Genomic DNA, 14478 nt, shown 5'->3' on the forward strand with positions numbered 1-14478 from the left:
TTTAATTTTCTCTTCTAATCAGGTGGAAGCATTTCTGCTATGGACGATCAACTTTGCACATTTCCTATATTTCTTGTGTTCATCGCTTAGTGTTGTGTGTGTTGGTTTCGAGAGCGGTTGAAAAAGTACTTGGAAACAGTCTTGATTAATGAGGACTCTGCCTTCCCTCGCATAATCAAGCCTTGATTGGAGGGAAGACGCACTGCAAAAAAAGAGTCATATCTGCCGTCAAGCCTTTCATCATAAGTTGTTATTGTGATTATATGCACGCATATCATTTGCAGCATAACAGAGAGCTACTTCCATGAAAGATACACTATGTGGACAAAAGCAGTAAGACTAATGGCAAGCAAACATGAACGGAAATGGAGTTCCCTTGTAGCTACAGCAGCTTCCACTCTCCTGGATAGACGTTTGACACGATTTTAAAGTAAGCAAAACAATCGCGAGGTCACTGATGTTCAAGGGTGTTTGATGAGGCTGTGGTCAGGGCTCTGAACTTCTTTCGCACCAAACTTGTCAATCATGCCTTTATGCACTCAGACCTAAAAAAAAAAATGTCATGGATTTGTCCAAAACGTATGGACTAAGAAGCAACACTGATCGGGCACACCATTCAGGAATTGATTAATAATAAGACTTATTCAATGACAATATTCTTGTGTCACTTGTGTAAAGCAACTCTTCCAAGCTCCATCAGCACATACAACCACGTCATATCTTTTTGTGCAGCTCTGTTCAACTTAATTCCAGTGGGACTTAGAGTTGTGGCCATCCAATCAGTAAAGACCGGTCTCTACATCGCCATGAACGGAGAGGGTCACCTCTACTCCTCGGTAAGTAAATGCATGTAGACATACAAACGCGATCAAAATCAAAACAGTGAAAGCACAAATGACAAGTTGCCAACTGTAAGAGGACATGGCTGAGCTGAATAAAGATTTTTGACATTTTGACACTTCAGCACCCTCACAGCAACTCCCGCTCCCATCGGGACTTCCTTTAAATAACTGAAGTGGAGTCCCCCTCTACTTCCACATTGAATTCTAGAATCCTGTCAAAGTGATGCGTGCGTGCGCGTGCAGGGAGCCACACACTGAAATCCAGCCTCTGATTCATGATGTCAGCACTGCTTGACATTTAATTGGCTGCTGCTAGTTGGCAGCTTGTCATGCGCAGCTGAAGAGATTCTCGTTAAACTTCACAAGGTCTCTATCTGCCAAGCGGTTCAGTTTAATCCAGTTTGTGGTGGTGCGCAAATTTTCCCACAAAATTGCAGGAGACCAGTATACACTAGGAATGTACCATGCAAACCTTTTGCAGCATTCCTTAGGATTTCATGGAGCTACGGTGTCACCTGGGCAGCTACACTTAAGTGTGCTGCCTGGTGGAAATGTGCCTTACTGTAAACGTGTATGTTTTTCACAATTTGCAATCATTTCCAGGTGTCTTCATATAAAGTCTGTGTCTTTCTGTCAAAATACACAAAGGATACAGAATTAAAGTACATCTAATATCTTTTTCTACACACTGCTTGAAGGTTCTCAGTTTCGGGGGAGGCAGTTCTGTTTCAAGCAAATGCTGAGTTTGGCTTTTGAAGATTGGGGCAGAGCTAGGGAATGCCGCAAACGTATTTACTACCTTGCTATATTTACTGAAGCTACTTTTCTGATCCCTTTGGGTATTTTTTTTAAAGTGATGAGCAAAAATGAATTAATATTTTGTTATGTTATTCTGTGATTTTATATTTACTGAAGCTACGTTTCTGATCCCTTTGGAGATTTTTTTTTTTTAAAGTGATGAGCAAAAATGAATGCATATTTGTGATGTTATTCTGTGACGCACACAGGCCAAATAAAGACAAAAACTAATATAAAGACAACAGACACACGTATGCACACAGTGTGGGACACTTGTCATTGAGGTCTGTGGGACTGAAAGGTATACAACACTGTTTTATTTTTTAATTTATTTTGCTGCGTGTCAGGCGTGTGAAACCTGTGTGTGACTTGGAACCAGTAAGGCCGTTCTCAACATTGTTTGGCTGACTTGGATGGACTGGGCGGGCCTAAAATACTGACGAGAAATCGCAGTCGGATTAAATCACTGATGAATGCTAAATGGAACTTTTAGATTTAAACTGCTGGTTATCAGAAGCTCACACTAGTAACTATGCCAATCTGTGCTGAAACTGCAGTGCAACTCTGCTTACCTTTTAGCTTTGACTAAACTGACACTACACTCGTGTGTGATGGTGTTTTTTTTTTTTTTTTTTTATATTATAAAATTTTGTAGAGTTGGCTCACAGATATTGCCTTAGAAAGAGTTAGATAAGAGATTTACTTGGCTTTTAATTTTACACTTGATGGCTGAGAAGTCACTCCAACTATTGGTAAACAAGCAGTTAATAAATCCCCATTCATTTTCAACACCACGCCCCCTTTAACATTAATTAAATAATGTATTGGCATTTTTTTGTAGTCTCTTGTCTCACACTAGTTTACTCTATAGCTCAAATGAGATTGCATCCCTTATTGCACTAGAATCACTCTTTGACTTTGAATCCCACAATTGCTATTGCTACACGAGATTCTTTAGCCTCTTCTTGCAAATTGTTAATGATGTGCTGCAAACTTAGTGATACATGGCCGCACTGTTCCATGAATCCCAGATTCCAAACATCTGGTTGTGTGTGTGTGAGATGAGGGTGTGAACAACAGATGGCTCAATGTGCAATGAGCTGCAGCCTGATAATTATGGACCATGTCACAAAGTGCGAATGAGTTTGGCGCGTGAGCAAGACAAGCAGTAGAAGGGAGTGTGTACTGTGCATGAGTATCAACTACATGCTGGCGATCTTCATACACGGCATGTTTTTGTTTTTAATCAGAATGTATCAAAATGGTGTATTTCGTCATGCTGGGCTCAGTGAGTCCAACGGAGGCCAGACACCATCATTTTATGACTGACTTTAATCCATCTTTTCCACCCTGCTGCTCATCCTGTTGCTTTTCATCTGTGTATCCAAAAACATTCATGGTAGCTTCATTGAAGACAATAAATCCCCCCTAGGTGTGAAAGTGTGTTATGAAACCATTTGTGCCCTGTGCCAATGTGCTGGCAACCAGTTCAGAGTGGCCCTCACCCCTCGCCCCAACGACAGCTGGGAGAGGCTCCAGCTCACTTTAGACCCAAGTGAGGATAAGCAGTCTCAAGCAGCGGTGTCCAACTCCAGTCCTTGAGGGCCCCAATCCAGCATGTCTCTGATGTTTCGCTCCTCCAACACACCTGATTCAAATGATCAGGATCATTATCAGGCTTATCAGTGCCTGCTGATGAGCCCTCGAGGACCAGAGTTGGACACTCTTGCTCTAGAGCAGGCGTGACAAACTCATTTTTGTGGACGGGCCACATCGTAGTTGCGGTTTCCCTCAGAGTGCCATTATGACTGTGAACCCATAGAAATGTATGGTCACCTTACATTATCACATACACACAACAAATTGATGGAAAGACAGTCAGCCATTGTTTGTTCAACAATTCTTCAATTAGTTTTAAAAGGGGAGGATTGGTAACAAATAAATGACAATATCTGATATCTTAATATTGTTCAAAGTGAACAAAAAGTGAAGAAAAACAGGAAGTTGACACACATGATTTGCCCTCTGCCAACTCTGGCCTTGAGTTTGACACCTGTGTTCTAGAGCATGGCTGAATAAATTGTAAATATATTTGTATTCAGAATATACAAGCAAATGTGATTGTCTTTTTTAAATTCAAATGTCACGCCATCTCAGCAATTCACAGATTGTCCCCCATTCATAAAAAAAAACAACAAAAAAATGATGGCAATTATGGAATACTCAACACAAACCAGCCAAAGCAAAGTATTAAAACGTCACTCCTTCAAACAGGTACTCTAAAGTGCCTGTAGATTTCTTTGTTGCCTCATTCCACGTGTTACACTAACCAGAAAGTACTGCTAAGGCCATGTAATTGTATTATTTATCTTTTTATTCCTGAACTTCCTGCTGAGCAAAAGAACATTTTCTTCAGGTTGGTGCATAAGCCAGAACACGTGTGTTGGTGTTTCCATTCAGAACACTGTCATTGCGGCACTGAGATGGGTGAACGCGATGCCTTTAGTATTCAGCGAGGTGAGAGGGAGGAAAGCACTTATACCGAGTGGAACGTGAATTTTTCTGCATGTTTTCGTATGCCATCAATTTGAGATGTCATCTTACGAAATGCCCACTGTGACACAGTCTTCAATCAGCGGCCTGTAGTCTCACTTTTAGCAAGACTGCACAATTCACAGGATTGGAGGCAGTCAATTAGCCCTCAAGTTTTGTTCTCTTTTTACCTCCACCAAAGAGGCTCTGCTTGCAGCCAGTTTATTTGTCAGCAGAATTACGCAAAAACTGTCTCCAGCAGCGCTCTTCACTCCTTTGGTCTTGCCTCCTCCACACTACTCCTCGTCGCGCTCACTGGCTCCTTTTTCTGTGGAACGATTTGTTTACCCTCAATCCCCAAGGGTAATTATTGCTGTGATAATAACTGGAAACAAACACACCCACAAACTGAGAAGTGCACACAGACACGTGTGTTTGCCCACACATCAGGGTGAAAATCAACTTCCACAAACTGAAAGAGTGCATGCTACATTTTTAAACAAGGGGTTTTGAATGATAATGAATATTTGAAATCATGAACCAGTAAAACTTGGATTGTAATACATAAATATATTTACTGTATGGCAGAATTTCTCACGTTTATTGTAGGTTGTACTGTCTGATAAAGACATGCTATGTCAGAGGTCCCCAGTTATTTTCTCTTTAACGAGCCAATCAATTTTGGCTTATTGTGCTAAAGCAAATTAATTTTAAATTTGAACATTATATCAATTTGAATTGAATTTGCATACACTGAAAAAAATGTTCATTTGAATTAAGTTCATTTCTTCATTAACTCTTTGCATGAAATAAATTAATCTGGCACCTGATACATTTCTGAATTAGATTACACATCTGCTTAAAAATTTAATAGGAGCCAGATTATTTTTATTTTGTGCAACCCCTTGATGAAATAAAATTGAGTAAATTCAACCAAAACATTTTTTTTCAGTTTAGCACTAGAATGCAATTTTCAAATTGTAAAAACCGCAATTTTAAAAAGACAAAAAAAACAAAACATTCCTGATATATATATATATATATATATATATATATATATATATATATATATATATATATATATATAAATTTCTAGCCTCGTTCATTCTGGTGTTTGAGCAGTGAATCTGCCAGTCTGCCTTCAGCCTATATCTGCCCTCACAATCACATCTCTCAGGAATAGGACAACTTGTGACCTTTCTGTCATTCAATGGCTGCTCGGGTTGACGCCGCCACGCACGTCAGCTTGTTGCTTTGAACAGTTTACTTTTGGATGCCACTCATAGTTGTTGCAAACCAGAAACCAGTTTAGGCACAATTTCATCACTGCTTGTCTGTTTTATTGATTAGTGTTCACAGAAGAAATACAAAACCAAGTTCTCGAAAACATTTAATACGGGTGGGATGAGGGCCCGTACCGGTGATTAATGCATTACTCATTATGAGGGAGGTGACTATTTATGAAGGTGAACTAATCCTAATTAGGATTGTTTGGCCTTGAAAGAGGTATACATTACTCAGTGCCATTCTTGTGTGCACTGTTTTTAGTAGGGCTGAACAATTAATCAAATTAAAATTGACATTGCATTGTAGTAGAATGCATTTTCAAATTGCAAAAAAGAAAAAAAAAAAAACTCTACTTTGTTTCGGTCAGTCGATGTGTGGTCCTCTAACAGGGTAGACATCATAAACATTTGACTATTCTGGAGAATACTGATTTTATTTCTAATGAACATTTGAAAGAGGTGCTGAAGCGGCTGGAGCTAACTGATTGCCTGCTTGAAAAGGTCATGCAACAAAATATTAGTTAAAAGTGCCCTAATTTTTTCCTGGCCAGTTTAATTAGTTTGTTTTTTTGAAAAAAATGAAACAATGAAACAATTCCTGACATCACTTCGTTCATTTCCAGTATGTTTTTTGATTATGCTGTGCATTTTCTTCAGTTACAAATAGTCTTCACCGTGGGTTGTTCATTAATTGAATGGTAACAACAATTTTGTCCAGGACTGTAGTAATGTAATCTGTTGTGCAATTTGGTGCACCAAGGAAGCGTGATGTTCCTCATATTTGTGGCCATTTTTGTGTTTGATTATGTACGGAACATAGAGGACTCAGTCTTGTATAAGTACTCTACGCATCTATGACAAAAAAAGATACCAGAGAACAGCCCATGTGCACTTTGAGGGGGAAAAAAGTGGTGGAAAAAATACAAGATAGTGAATGGAAGATAAAAAGAATCTCCCGCTGTTTTTCCAACCAGCAGGCTGCTGTTGGCGTTGTGCTGGCTTTGTGATTTATCCTCCCTCTTTTTCTTCAGGACCCAGTTTCACTCTGCTCTGTGCTCTTTCATTCATTCTTTTGCCCTACTGCCATTTAAAAATGATGACAGGACCACACAGCCGAGCGCTGCTAAAATGACTCACCTGGCTTCAGCTTGAGCGTCAAACAGCTTTTATTCTAAAAGCAGCTTTGAATGATGCATGGCCTCCCTGACCGGCACAAACATGAGCTGGGCACTGCGCGCATCACAAAAGATCGTCTTCTTCAACAAATGAATAATGAAGCTTGGCCCAAGGTCGAACCTAAATATGTATTACAACCTATTCAATCCCCCAAAGATCCTGTGACTGTTTGGAATCAGAGCAGTCGTGATTGGTGGCGGCATGCTAGTGTCATAAATAGAGCATTCAATCTTCATCACCTGCCTCGTTTTGTCACCAACCAATTATTTAGTTTCATAGCTGTGCAAATGCTCCTCAACCCCTCTCCATTCATCCCCTCGAGCCACAAGTGTGTGTCTGTCTGCGTGTGTGTGCGTACATATAGTATGATGTACTCACAGCTGCTTAGTACCACCCAGTGACGACTTCCCACAAGAGTGTTCTAAAAGAACAAGCTAGTGTGGAAGAACATAAATTACAGAATGGTTGTTAAATTACTGAATGGTCGTCGTTTACATTTCTTTATGTCTCGCGCTAGCAGCCGAATAACCACCCCACACACACACACTCACATTGACCCCTCCCTCTCAGCGCTGGTTGGTTGCCACGGCTACGTTGTCGCCTCTCTTCCTCATGTTGCTATGAGACTCGGACCGGCAGACCTGAGCTGAATGACAATATGTCTGTGGCTCTGGCACGAGGCCCACAACAGCCAATAAGACGAGACCCAGACAAACATATCAAACAGGGTTTATTTGAGCCTCCATGGAACATGTGAGGGGCACTTCATTCCCACATATGTTAATCGGCACAGACAGTTCATTCATGGGAAAAGTTGACTCCAATATTATTCCACCTTGTTCTCATTGCAATTTCTGAGCAGGAGTATTTAAATGACTTGCTGAAAACTTTGTGGCTATATGAGATGGGTCAGGATGAAATCCATTAAACTTATAATTCGATCAGAGGAATTTGATAAACCGTTCCCACAGGTGTCATAATAAAAGGTCTTGCGTCAAAATACAGTATAAGTAGCACACATAGCATTGGTTTTGTGGGGCTGCGGCTGTGTCTGAGGCAAAGGACAATCACAAATTTCATTACCATGATGTAAGTGGAGCTAAGCTATGCTGGAAAAAGGTTTGGTTGAAATTACTCAAATAGATTTTGTCAATTGGTTGCACAGAATAAAATCACTTGAAGTCAGGTATATTTTCTAAGTAGACTATGCATATCCTTAAAATACACTGGATGCAGATGAGAAAAGGAATTTGAGTAAAGTCAAAACATCATTTTGTCAGTGTATGCATACAACGAAGCTTTGGCCCATTCAGCGACTTTGTCGCCTTAGGTATAGAGAAGTAGATGAAGAGGAAAGTAGAACTCAGCCTCGAGTAACGTTTGAACATTGGACCACCAAATTTTAAATCATTTGTTCTCTTCGCGGTAGCCTGATTACTTCTTTGTGTTCGGGACAAAAGAATCAATGTGAACATGTCACCTTGGACACTTTATTGACTGTTTGATTAAATATTGTAACTCATCAAAATAAGCAACATATGAACGTGTTTCAGAGAGGCGTTCTTCGTAAAGCACTTGTTTTTTTTTAAGTCCCTCTTTGGAACTATGTGACATTTTTTCATCTTGTGTGCAGGTTTGTGAGATTAAGGAAAGAGTAACAACTCCACAGTGCTTCCATAATATTATGTTTCATGTCTTTTCATGCCTGTATCCTCAGGAAATGTTCACCCCGGAGTGCAAATTTAAGGAGTCTGTGTTCGAGAACTACTATGTGATCTACAGCTCCATGCTGTACAGGCAAAAGGAGTCTGGCCGTGCCTGGTTCCTTGGCCTTAACAAAGAAGGGCAGGCCATGAAGGGCAACAGAGTCAAGAAGACCAAGCCAGCTGCACATTTCCTGCCTAAACCTATAGAAGGTAAGCCCACTCACCTTCGTGTGCAGGTGTGTGTGTGTGCGTGCGTGCGTGCGTGTGTGCATGTGTATCAATGTTCCTGAATGCCAACAGATAGTTGAGCAAGCTTTTTTTCTAAATGTCCAGGGAAGCAGCATCACTGATTTTTAGTAGTAGCAGATTTTAATGAACAATAATGCTGGCATTTGCTACATTTTTTCTTTCCTTCATCATTCCCTCATCCTCATCTACCCCCTGCCCACTCCTCTAGTTGCAATGTATCGAGAGCCTTCACTGCATGATGTAGGGGAGGCGGCGTCTAAGATCGCCGGGGGCCCGCCTTCCAAAAGCACAACCAGCGAGCCAGTGGTCATGAATGGCGGGAAGCCTGTCAGCAAACCCGACAAGGAGGCGACATAGCCCAACCTCTTGCCATCCCCACTTCCCCTTTCCATCCACAAGCAACCAGAGGCCAGGAAAAGTCAGCGATTCTGCAACAAATGCGAAGAAAAAGACTCAAAGTCAAGTTGACTGGTTAACAGTGAGTGCGCACCTGGCACCCCACTGCTCATTATATGATAGATGTGGTGTTGTATGCGGGCTAGGGCCAAACAGGAAGAAAATGAAGTGTGACATCCCCTTGGCAGAAAGGGTATTCTTAAAATGAAACAATGATACAAATGTTTGATGTGACAGTCTGTAAGAGGTCTGCTCATCCTTCTCTGATCTTGCTCAATTGACCGGTATTTGTATGAAACACACGCACGCACGCACACACACAATAGCTCCACGCAATGCATTTGAAAGCACCCTGACCAAGAAATATGATGGAGTGTTGAAGATGCATCCGATCGGGTGCACTATGTTCTGCATCCGACCACCAGCTTAGCTCTTTCTTGACGGTCAGGCATGTTTCTTTATTTCGTCGTTTGGTAGTTGTTTTAAAGATACAAAACACTGATGAACACCAAGCTGCATGGTAGTGCGGATACAGAACAGATTTCCATTGGTACCACCCTGCCAAGCACGCACCTTAAGAATGCAACCGCCTCGTTCCTAAGTTGCCATTCAAGAATTCTGACAAGGACTTGCTTACATTGGCAGGCAGCAAGAACTGAAGAGAATTCACGTTTTGAGGACGTAAGCAAATGAAGCCGGAGCGACGAGCTAAATTATTGTTTACATGGAATAGCAGAGGATGCATAAAATGTAGCGAAAGGGAAATGTGCAAAGCTACATTCTAGTACAATGGCTTGTACCCTTGATGCTTGACTTAAACGTCTTGGACCCCGAAATAACATAAATCAGCATGGCAATGTCTTGCACACCACACATGGTGATTGTACCTCGAGGGACAGAAATGACTTGCATTTCTGACAGTGTATCATAACCTGCTGCCTTTCCCATTAACTTGAATTTTAAGGTAGGAGGGTAAAAGTGAACAGGGTCAATCATGTTTAAAGCCACAATATGTCGAGGAAGTGACACGCGATGTGTGACATGCAGGTATTTTTGTGATATCAGTTCTGAACATGGTGGCTTTAAATAGCCCGTGAGGATTTGACCGTAAATATAGCGAGAAATATAGAGATTTTCGCCTCAATCAGAATTTGTAAGATCACCCTGAGTGGTTCAATGAAAGCAAACCAAATCAATTTGTCACTGTGACCATCAACATGGCTCCAATCTGTTCAGGACTTGAAGCCTTGCTCAAGAACTTTCGGGAGCTTTTTGTTCACTCACCAGTGAACTAAACTGGTAGCTGCTTTTAAACCATCCCTTAGAAGGTAATAATACTGTGATCCTACTCGTCTTGTTTGTGCCAGTGAAAGAAACGGGCGTTCTGTTGTGGCTCAGGATGGCGGTAGAGCAATAGAGCAGGGGTGGGCAATCCAGTTTTCACAGGTCAAAACGAATTTGTACGGACATGTTTATTATAATAGGACACATAAGAATGTCTCATTGTTAGTCATTGTGGTTTGATTTGTGGATTCCGGGGCTTGCATATGATGAGGTGCTCTGGGATTAATTGTGCGACTTTATGATAAAGGACATGAGATTATAAATCAGTGGTGATGTGTGCTGATGGAGACTTCAAACTGGAAGTGGAACTTCATTCAGATCACCTCTGGTCCTATTCTTGTTTGCTCTGGTGGTGGATAGACAGATGAGAGCAGACTCTGGAGGTTTGCCGTTTGACATTGTGATCTGTGGGGAGAAGGCGGAAAAGAACCTAGAGAGCTGGAGCAATGCACCGAAGAGACGAGGAATGAAGAAGGTAAGGCGAGCCCTCAGTGAGGATAACCACAAAGACAGAAACAAGGCTGTGTGACTTAACAGACAAGTTACATGACCACAGCAACACGTTGTGGGGACCACAGGCCAAAGCCGTGAAACCCAAGGCTTTACTTCACAGAGGCAAAAATATGTGAGCAGACAATGCAGTGTGCCGCCATCTAGTCATCTTGTTCAAATGTTTGCGGTCCAGTGATGCGTCTGCTCTGCACCTACAACAACTAAATCTATGCGAGCTGAGTATTCTTATCACAAAACTGTCATCTTGAAATGTGTGAAGTATATTTCTGCTGTCCTCTCAGTGGGAAGTTGTCGTAGATTGTCTGATGCGATGCCATTTGGTTTATACGGTGAAACCTTGAAAGTGAAACACTCTTACGGTTCTACTATTTGCATTTGCGCACCATGTTTTTTTTATATAATGAAAAAAGAAAACACAGTCTGTAGTTGCTCAATGCAAGATCGCAATTAAGACAGCATCAAAGGAATAACTTCTCTTTCATTACACAAACACTCATTACAAAAGCAGCAACAGCCTCACAATGAGGTTTTAAAAAAAGAACAACACAAAAAGTAAAGAGTATCCACCTGAAATGATGGATTTAACACTAATAATTGGGACGATTTTGAGCCTGCTTTCACTTTTCCGATCAAAGTCAGCAACGGCAGATTATAGGATGTCCCTAAAAAGGTTATCCAATCCTTTTTTGTAGGAGTGTTACGAGAAGAGAACTTTTGTTCATTGAACTTGTTCAGGTACAAAATTGACTTCTATAGACGAGTAAAAAATGAATGATTATTGTTTCAGTTCACAATTTACATTGTCAATGATCTAAAGGACCTCCTTTATTATTGATGATTGATTTGACTTGTGCTCCCCAAATAGTAGCCACATAAATGTAATATATTACATTCTATATTGCTGCGTTATGTTCCCCAGAACACTGTTTTTGCACATGAAACAACTACAAGTAAATCATAGGTTGACCTGCGCCTAAGAGGTTCCACTGTCGACCAACTGTTTACATTTCTTGGGTCCCGTTCACCCTACACAACATTCTTAAAAGTAATATTCCACTGTGAGGGCCATCTGTTGATTGGCCAGTGTTGTGTTTGTCTTTTGTAGATGAAATGTGGATCTTTTCCGTGTATTGTAGCACAAATGGTTGCTAGGAAACGATCAGAAAACAATTAAGCCCTGACAATCATGTCTATTGTCATTTTATCCAACCGGGAGAGTTTGATTGATAAAATGGATTTAATGCGGTCCATCCCTACCACAGAAATAAACAAATTTTATGCGTTCTCTTGAGAATATACCTGAGCTCTAATCATAGGCCAGAAAAAACTGTGTGCTTCAGGACGGGCTTCTCAATCTTCAATTTGTTTGGTTCGCTCCGAGGGGAATGCTGCTTTTGAAGAGCTCTCTCATGTTTCAAGAATAATTCACTGGGCCATAGACCATAGAAGCAGCTGTAACAGGGTCTTTAAGGTTGCTAATCACACATCCCAATTAAGGTGAGAATCTCCATAGTTAACCTGCCTATCACCAAAGCCACGATTATGAGCTCAGACTGAATGCTCTTTGCACAGAAAAGGAGCATCTTTTTCATTTTCATTTCCGTTTGCCGCTACCATGGAGGTGTGTTGTAGCGTGGACGTGCGGACGCAGCTAGTTAGCAGTGCGGGCACGTTTTAGTGACAGAAGGGCATGTGACGGATAGAACTGTGTTCATGATGTAGCCTGTCTCCTCCTTCAGGTTCACTCTGTTCATCGAACAGCTTTACTACTCGCATACAACAATCCTTTGCTCCACTGTTGTGTTGGCTGTGATGAGGTTAGAAAGAGCGCTTATCGCCACCTCCTCTCACCGCTTGGACTCTTTCCACTTGTTGCACGTGATGTAAAAAAAAAAAGAAAAAAAGGTCCAGTGACATGGGGCGGTGGTGGCTAATGCATGAGGTCATGTAGGAAATATGAATATAAAGCAGCATATAGCCAAGGGGAGGGTTAAATCCATTTGTTAATCCAGCCTAAACCAAGCATTCACATCATCATGATCAGTTCAAAATGTGATCCTTATTTATTATGTTATTATTAAAATGTATTATTTTAAATAAAACTTCTTGTCATCTGTCAATTTTAAAGTTTACACTGTATGTGGCTCCTGGGCACTCATGTTGTCCCACTGATATAGCCCATTTCTGGTTTGTCCCTGTTTTTTTTTTTGCTTGTTTTTTTGGGTTTTTTTTTTTTCATTTGTTGTCTTTAATGTATTTTTATTTTAGGTTCAGGTAAAGATCAACAGCACCAGTTATTAAAGCAAGCTGATGTCCACCGTCGCGCCAGTGTTAATCCTGTACAGTTGCAGTAAATTGGTAGCAAAATGTGGCAAGTGCTGACTGTCTTTCAAGTGAGGTTCAGTTTCTCTAACATTCATAATATGCAAATATTGTACAGTTTGTGTCCAATTTATTGTATACACACAGATCCGAACAATATTAAAAGACATTTATAGAAAGAGAGCATGACTTGCTTGAAGTTATTTTTCCATACATACAGTTGGTAAATAAATAAAAAAAAATACATTCCACATTTAGATAAGCTAATAAGCAACCAATTATGATGCACTTCGACTTTACACACACATGGCCTAATGAATGTGTCAATCGTGTCATGTCATCATCAGAAATCAGAGAAATCAGAAATCCCTTTATTGTCATTGTACTCAAGTGTGCAACGAGATTAGAGAGCTCCCCTCTCCAGTGCAATACAACAAAAATAACATCAACACCGCTTATCCTGTACAGGGTCGTGGTAGCATGCTGGAGTCCATCCCAGCTGATTTTGGGCAAAAGGTAGATTACCCCCTGAAATGATCACCAGCCAGTCACAGGGCACACACAGACACTGAGTGTGTGATTTGTTTTTGCAGAGCAGAACTAAAAAAGATGGTTTAAGGCCTTATCTCTCTTCATTTTAAAACCACGACTACGAATTGTTCTCTACACTCGCATGCAAGACTCCAGCAATATTTAGTGCATTGATCATCAATGCTCCCACCTCTTCGTTCTCCCGGAATTCACCTCCTAGCCTTTTGTTCCAGACCATAAATTCTCCCTTTACACTTGCTGTCTGGCTGTCCCAGTGCCTGTGTGGTCTTTTGCTACACCACCATCAACATTGTGAGTTTCTCCATCCTGCCATCTGTGTATAACGAAGCATAATTTATCCTGGCCCACTGACTGTTCCCAAATCTACAAAAACAATCTGGACTTTGAATTTAAATATGTTGCTACACACCTGCTTATTCTTTGGACTGGGCTCATTTAAGAATATTCTCGTGGTCTAGTGTGTTGCCTTTTACTCCAACCGGTTGTTCTTTCATCCACCCCATACACACTTTCTGAGTTGCAGGTGGTGTTGCAAGCTTGGGGCATCTGTCTGCTTCATTATCATTAAAGATAATAGGCACACTTCCACACACACACGCACCCCCCCCCACACACACACGCGCATGCACACACCCACACACACGTACAAGCATGCTCTTTCACTATCACGGCTGTCATGTCCCATTTGGCTGCTACCACATTGAACCATATACAGCAGATAGCCAACTGTGTCTTTCAGTTGTCACTTTGACCAATGTTGGA

General features: G+C 41.0%; 1 protein-coding gene across 2 annotated transcripts in view; it reads left to right on the top strand.

Annotated features, from left to right (window-relative positions):
• Positions 1-13353, top strand: part of LOC148340914 (fibroblast growth factor 14-like) — a 41126-nt gene extending 27773 nt beyond the window's left edge. For both annotated transcript variants that reach the window (XM_088290136.1, XM_088290137.1), the window contains exons 3-5: positions 733-836; positions 8352-8550; positions 8798-13353. In XM_088290136.1, coding sequence (XP_088146262.1) covers positions 733-836; positions 8352-8550; positions 8798-8946 — 452 coding nt within the window. In that variant the 3' untranslated portion in view covers positions 8947-13353. The remainder of the gene's footprint in view (positions 1-732; positions 837-8351; positions 8551-8797) is intronic.
• The last annotated feature ends 1125 nt before the right edge of the window (positions 13354-14478 follow it).

Source organism: Idiotropiscis lumnitzeri, chromosome 3 (assembly GCF_059441095.1).
Source record: "Idiotropiscis lumnitzeri isolate Australia: NSW breed Sydney's pygmy pipehorse chromosome 3, RoL_Ilum_1.0, whole genome shotgun sequence".
Taxonomy (NCBI): Eukaryota; Metazoa; Chordata; class Actinopteri; order Syngnathiformes; family Syngnathidae; genus Idiotropiscis; species Idiotropiscis lumnitzeri.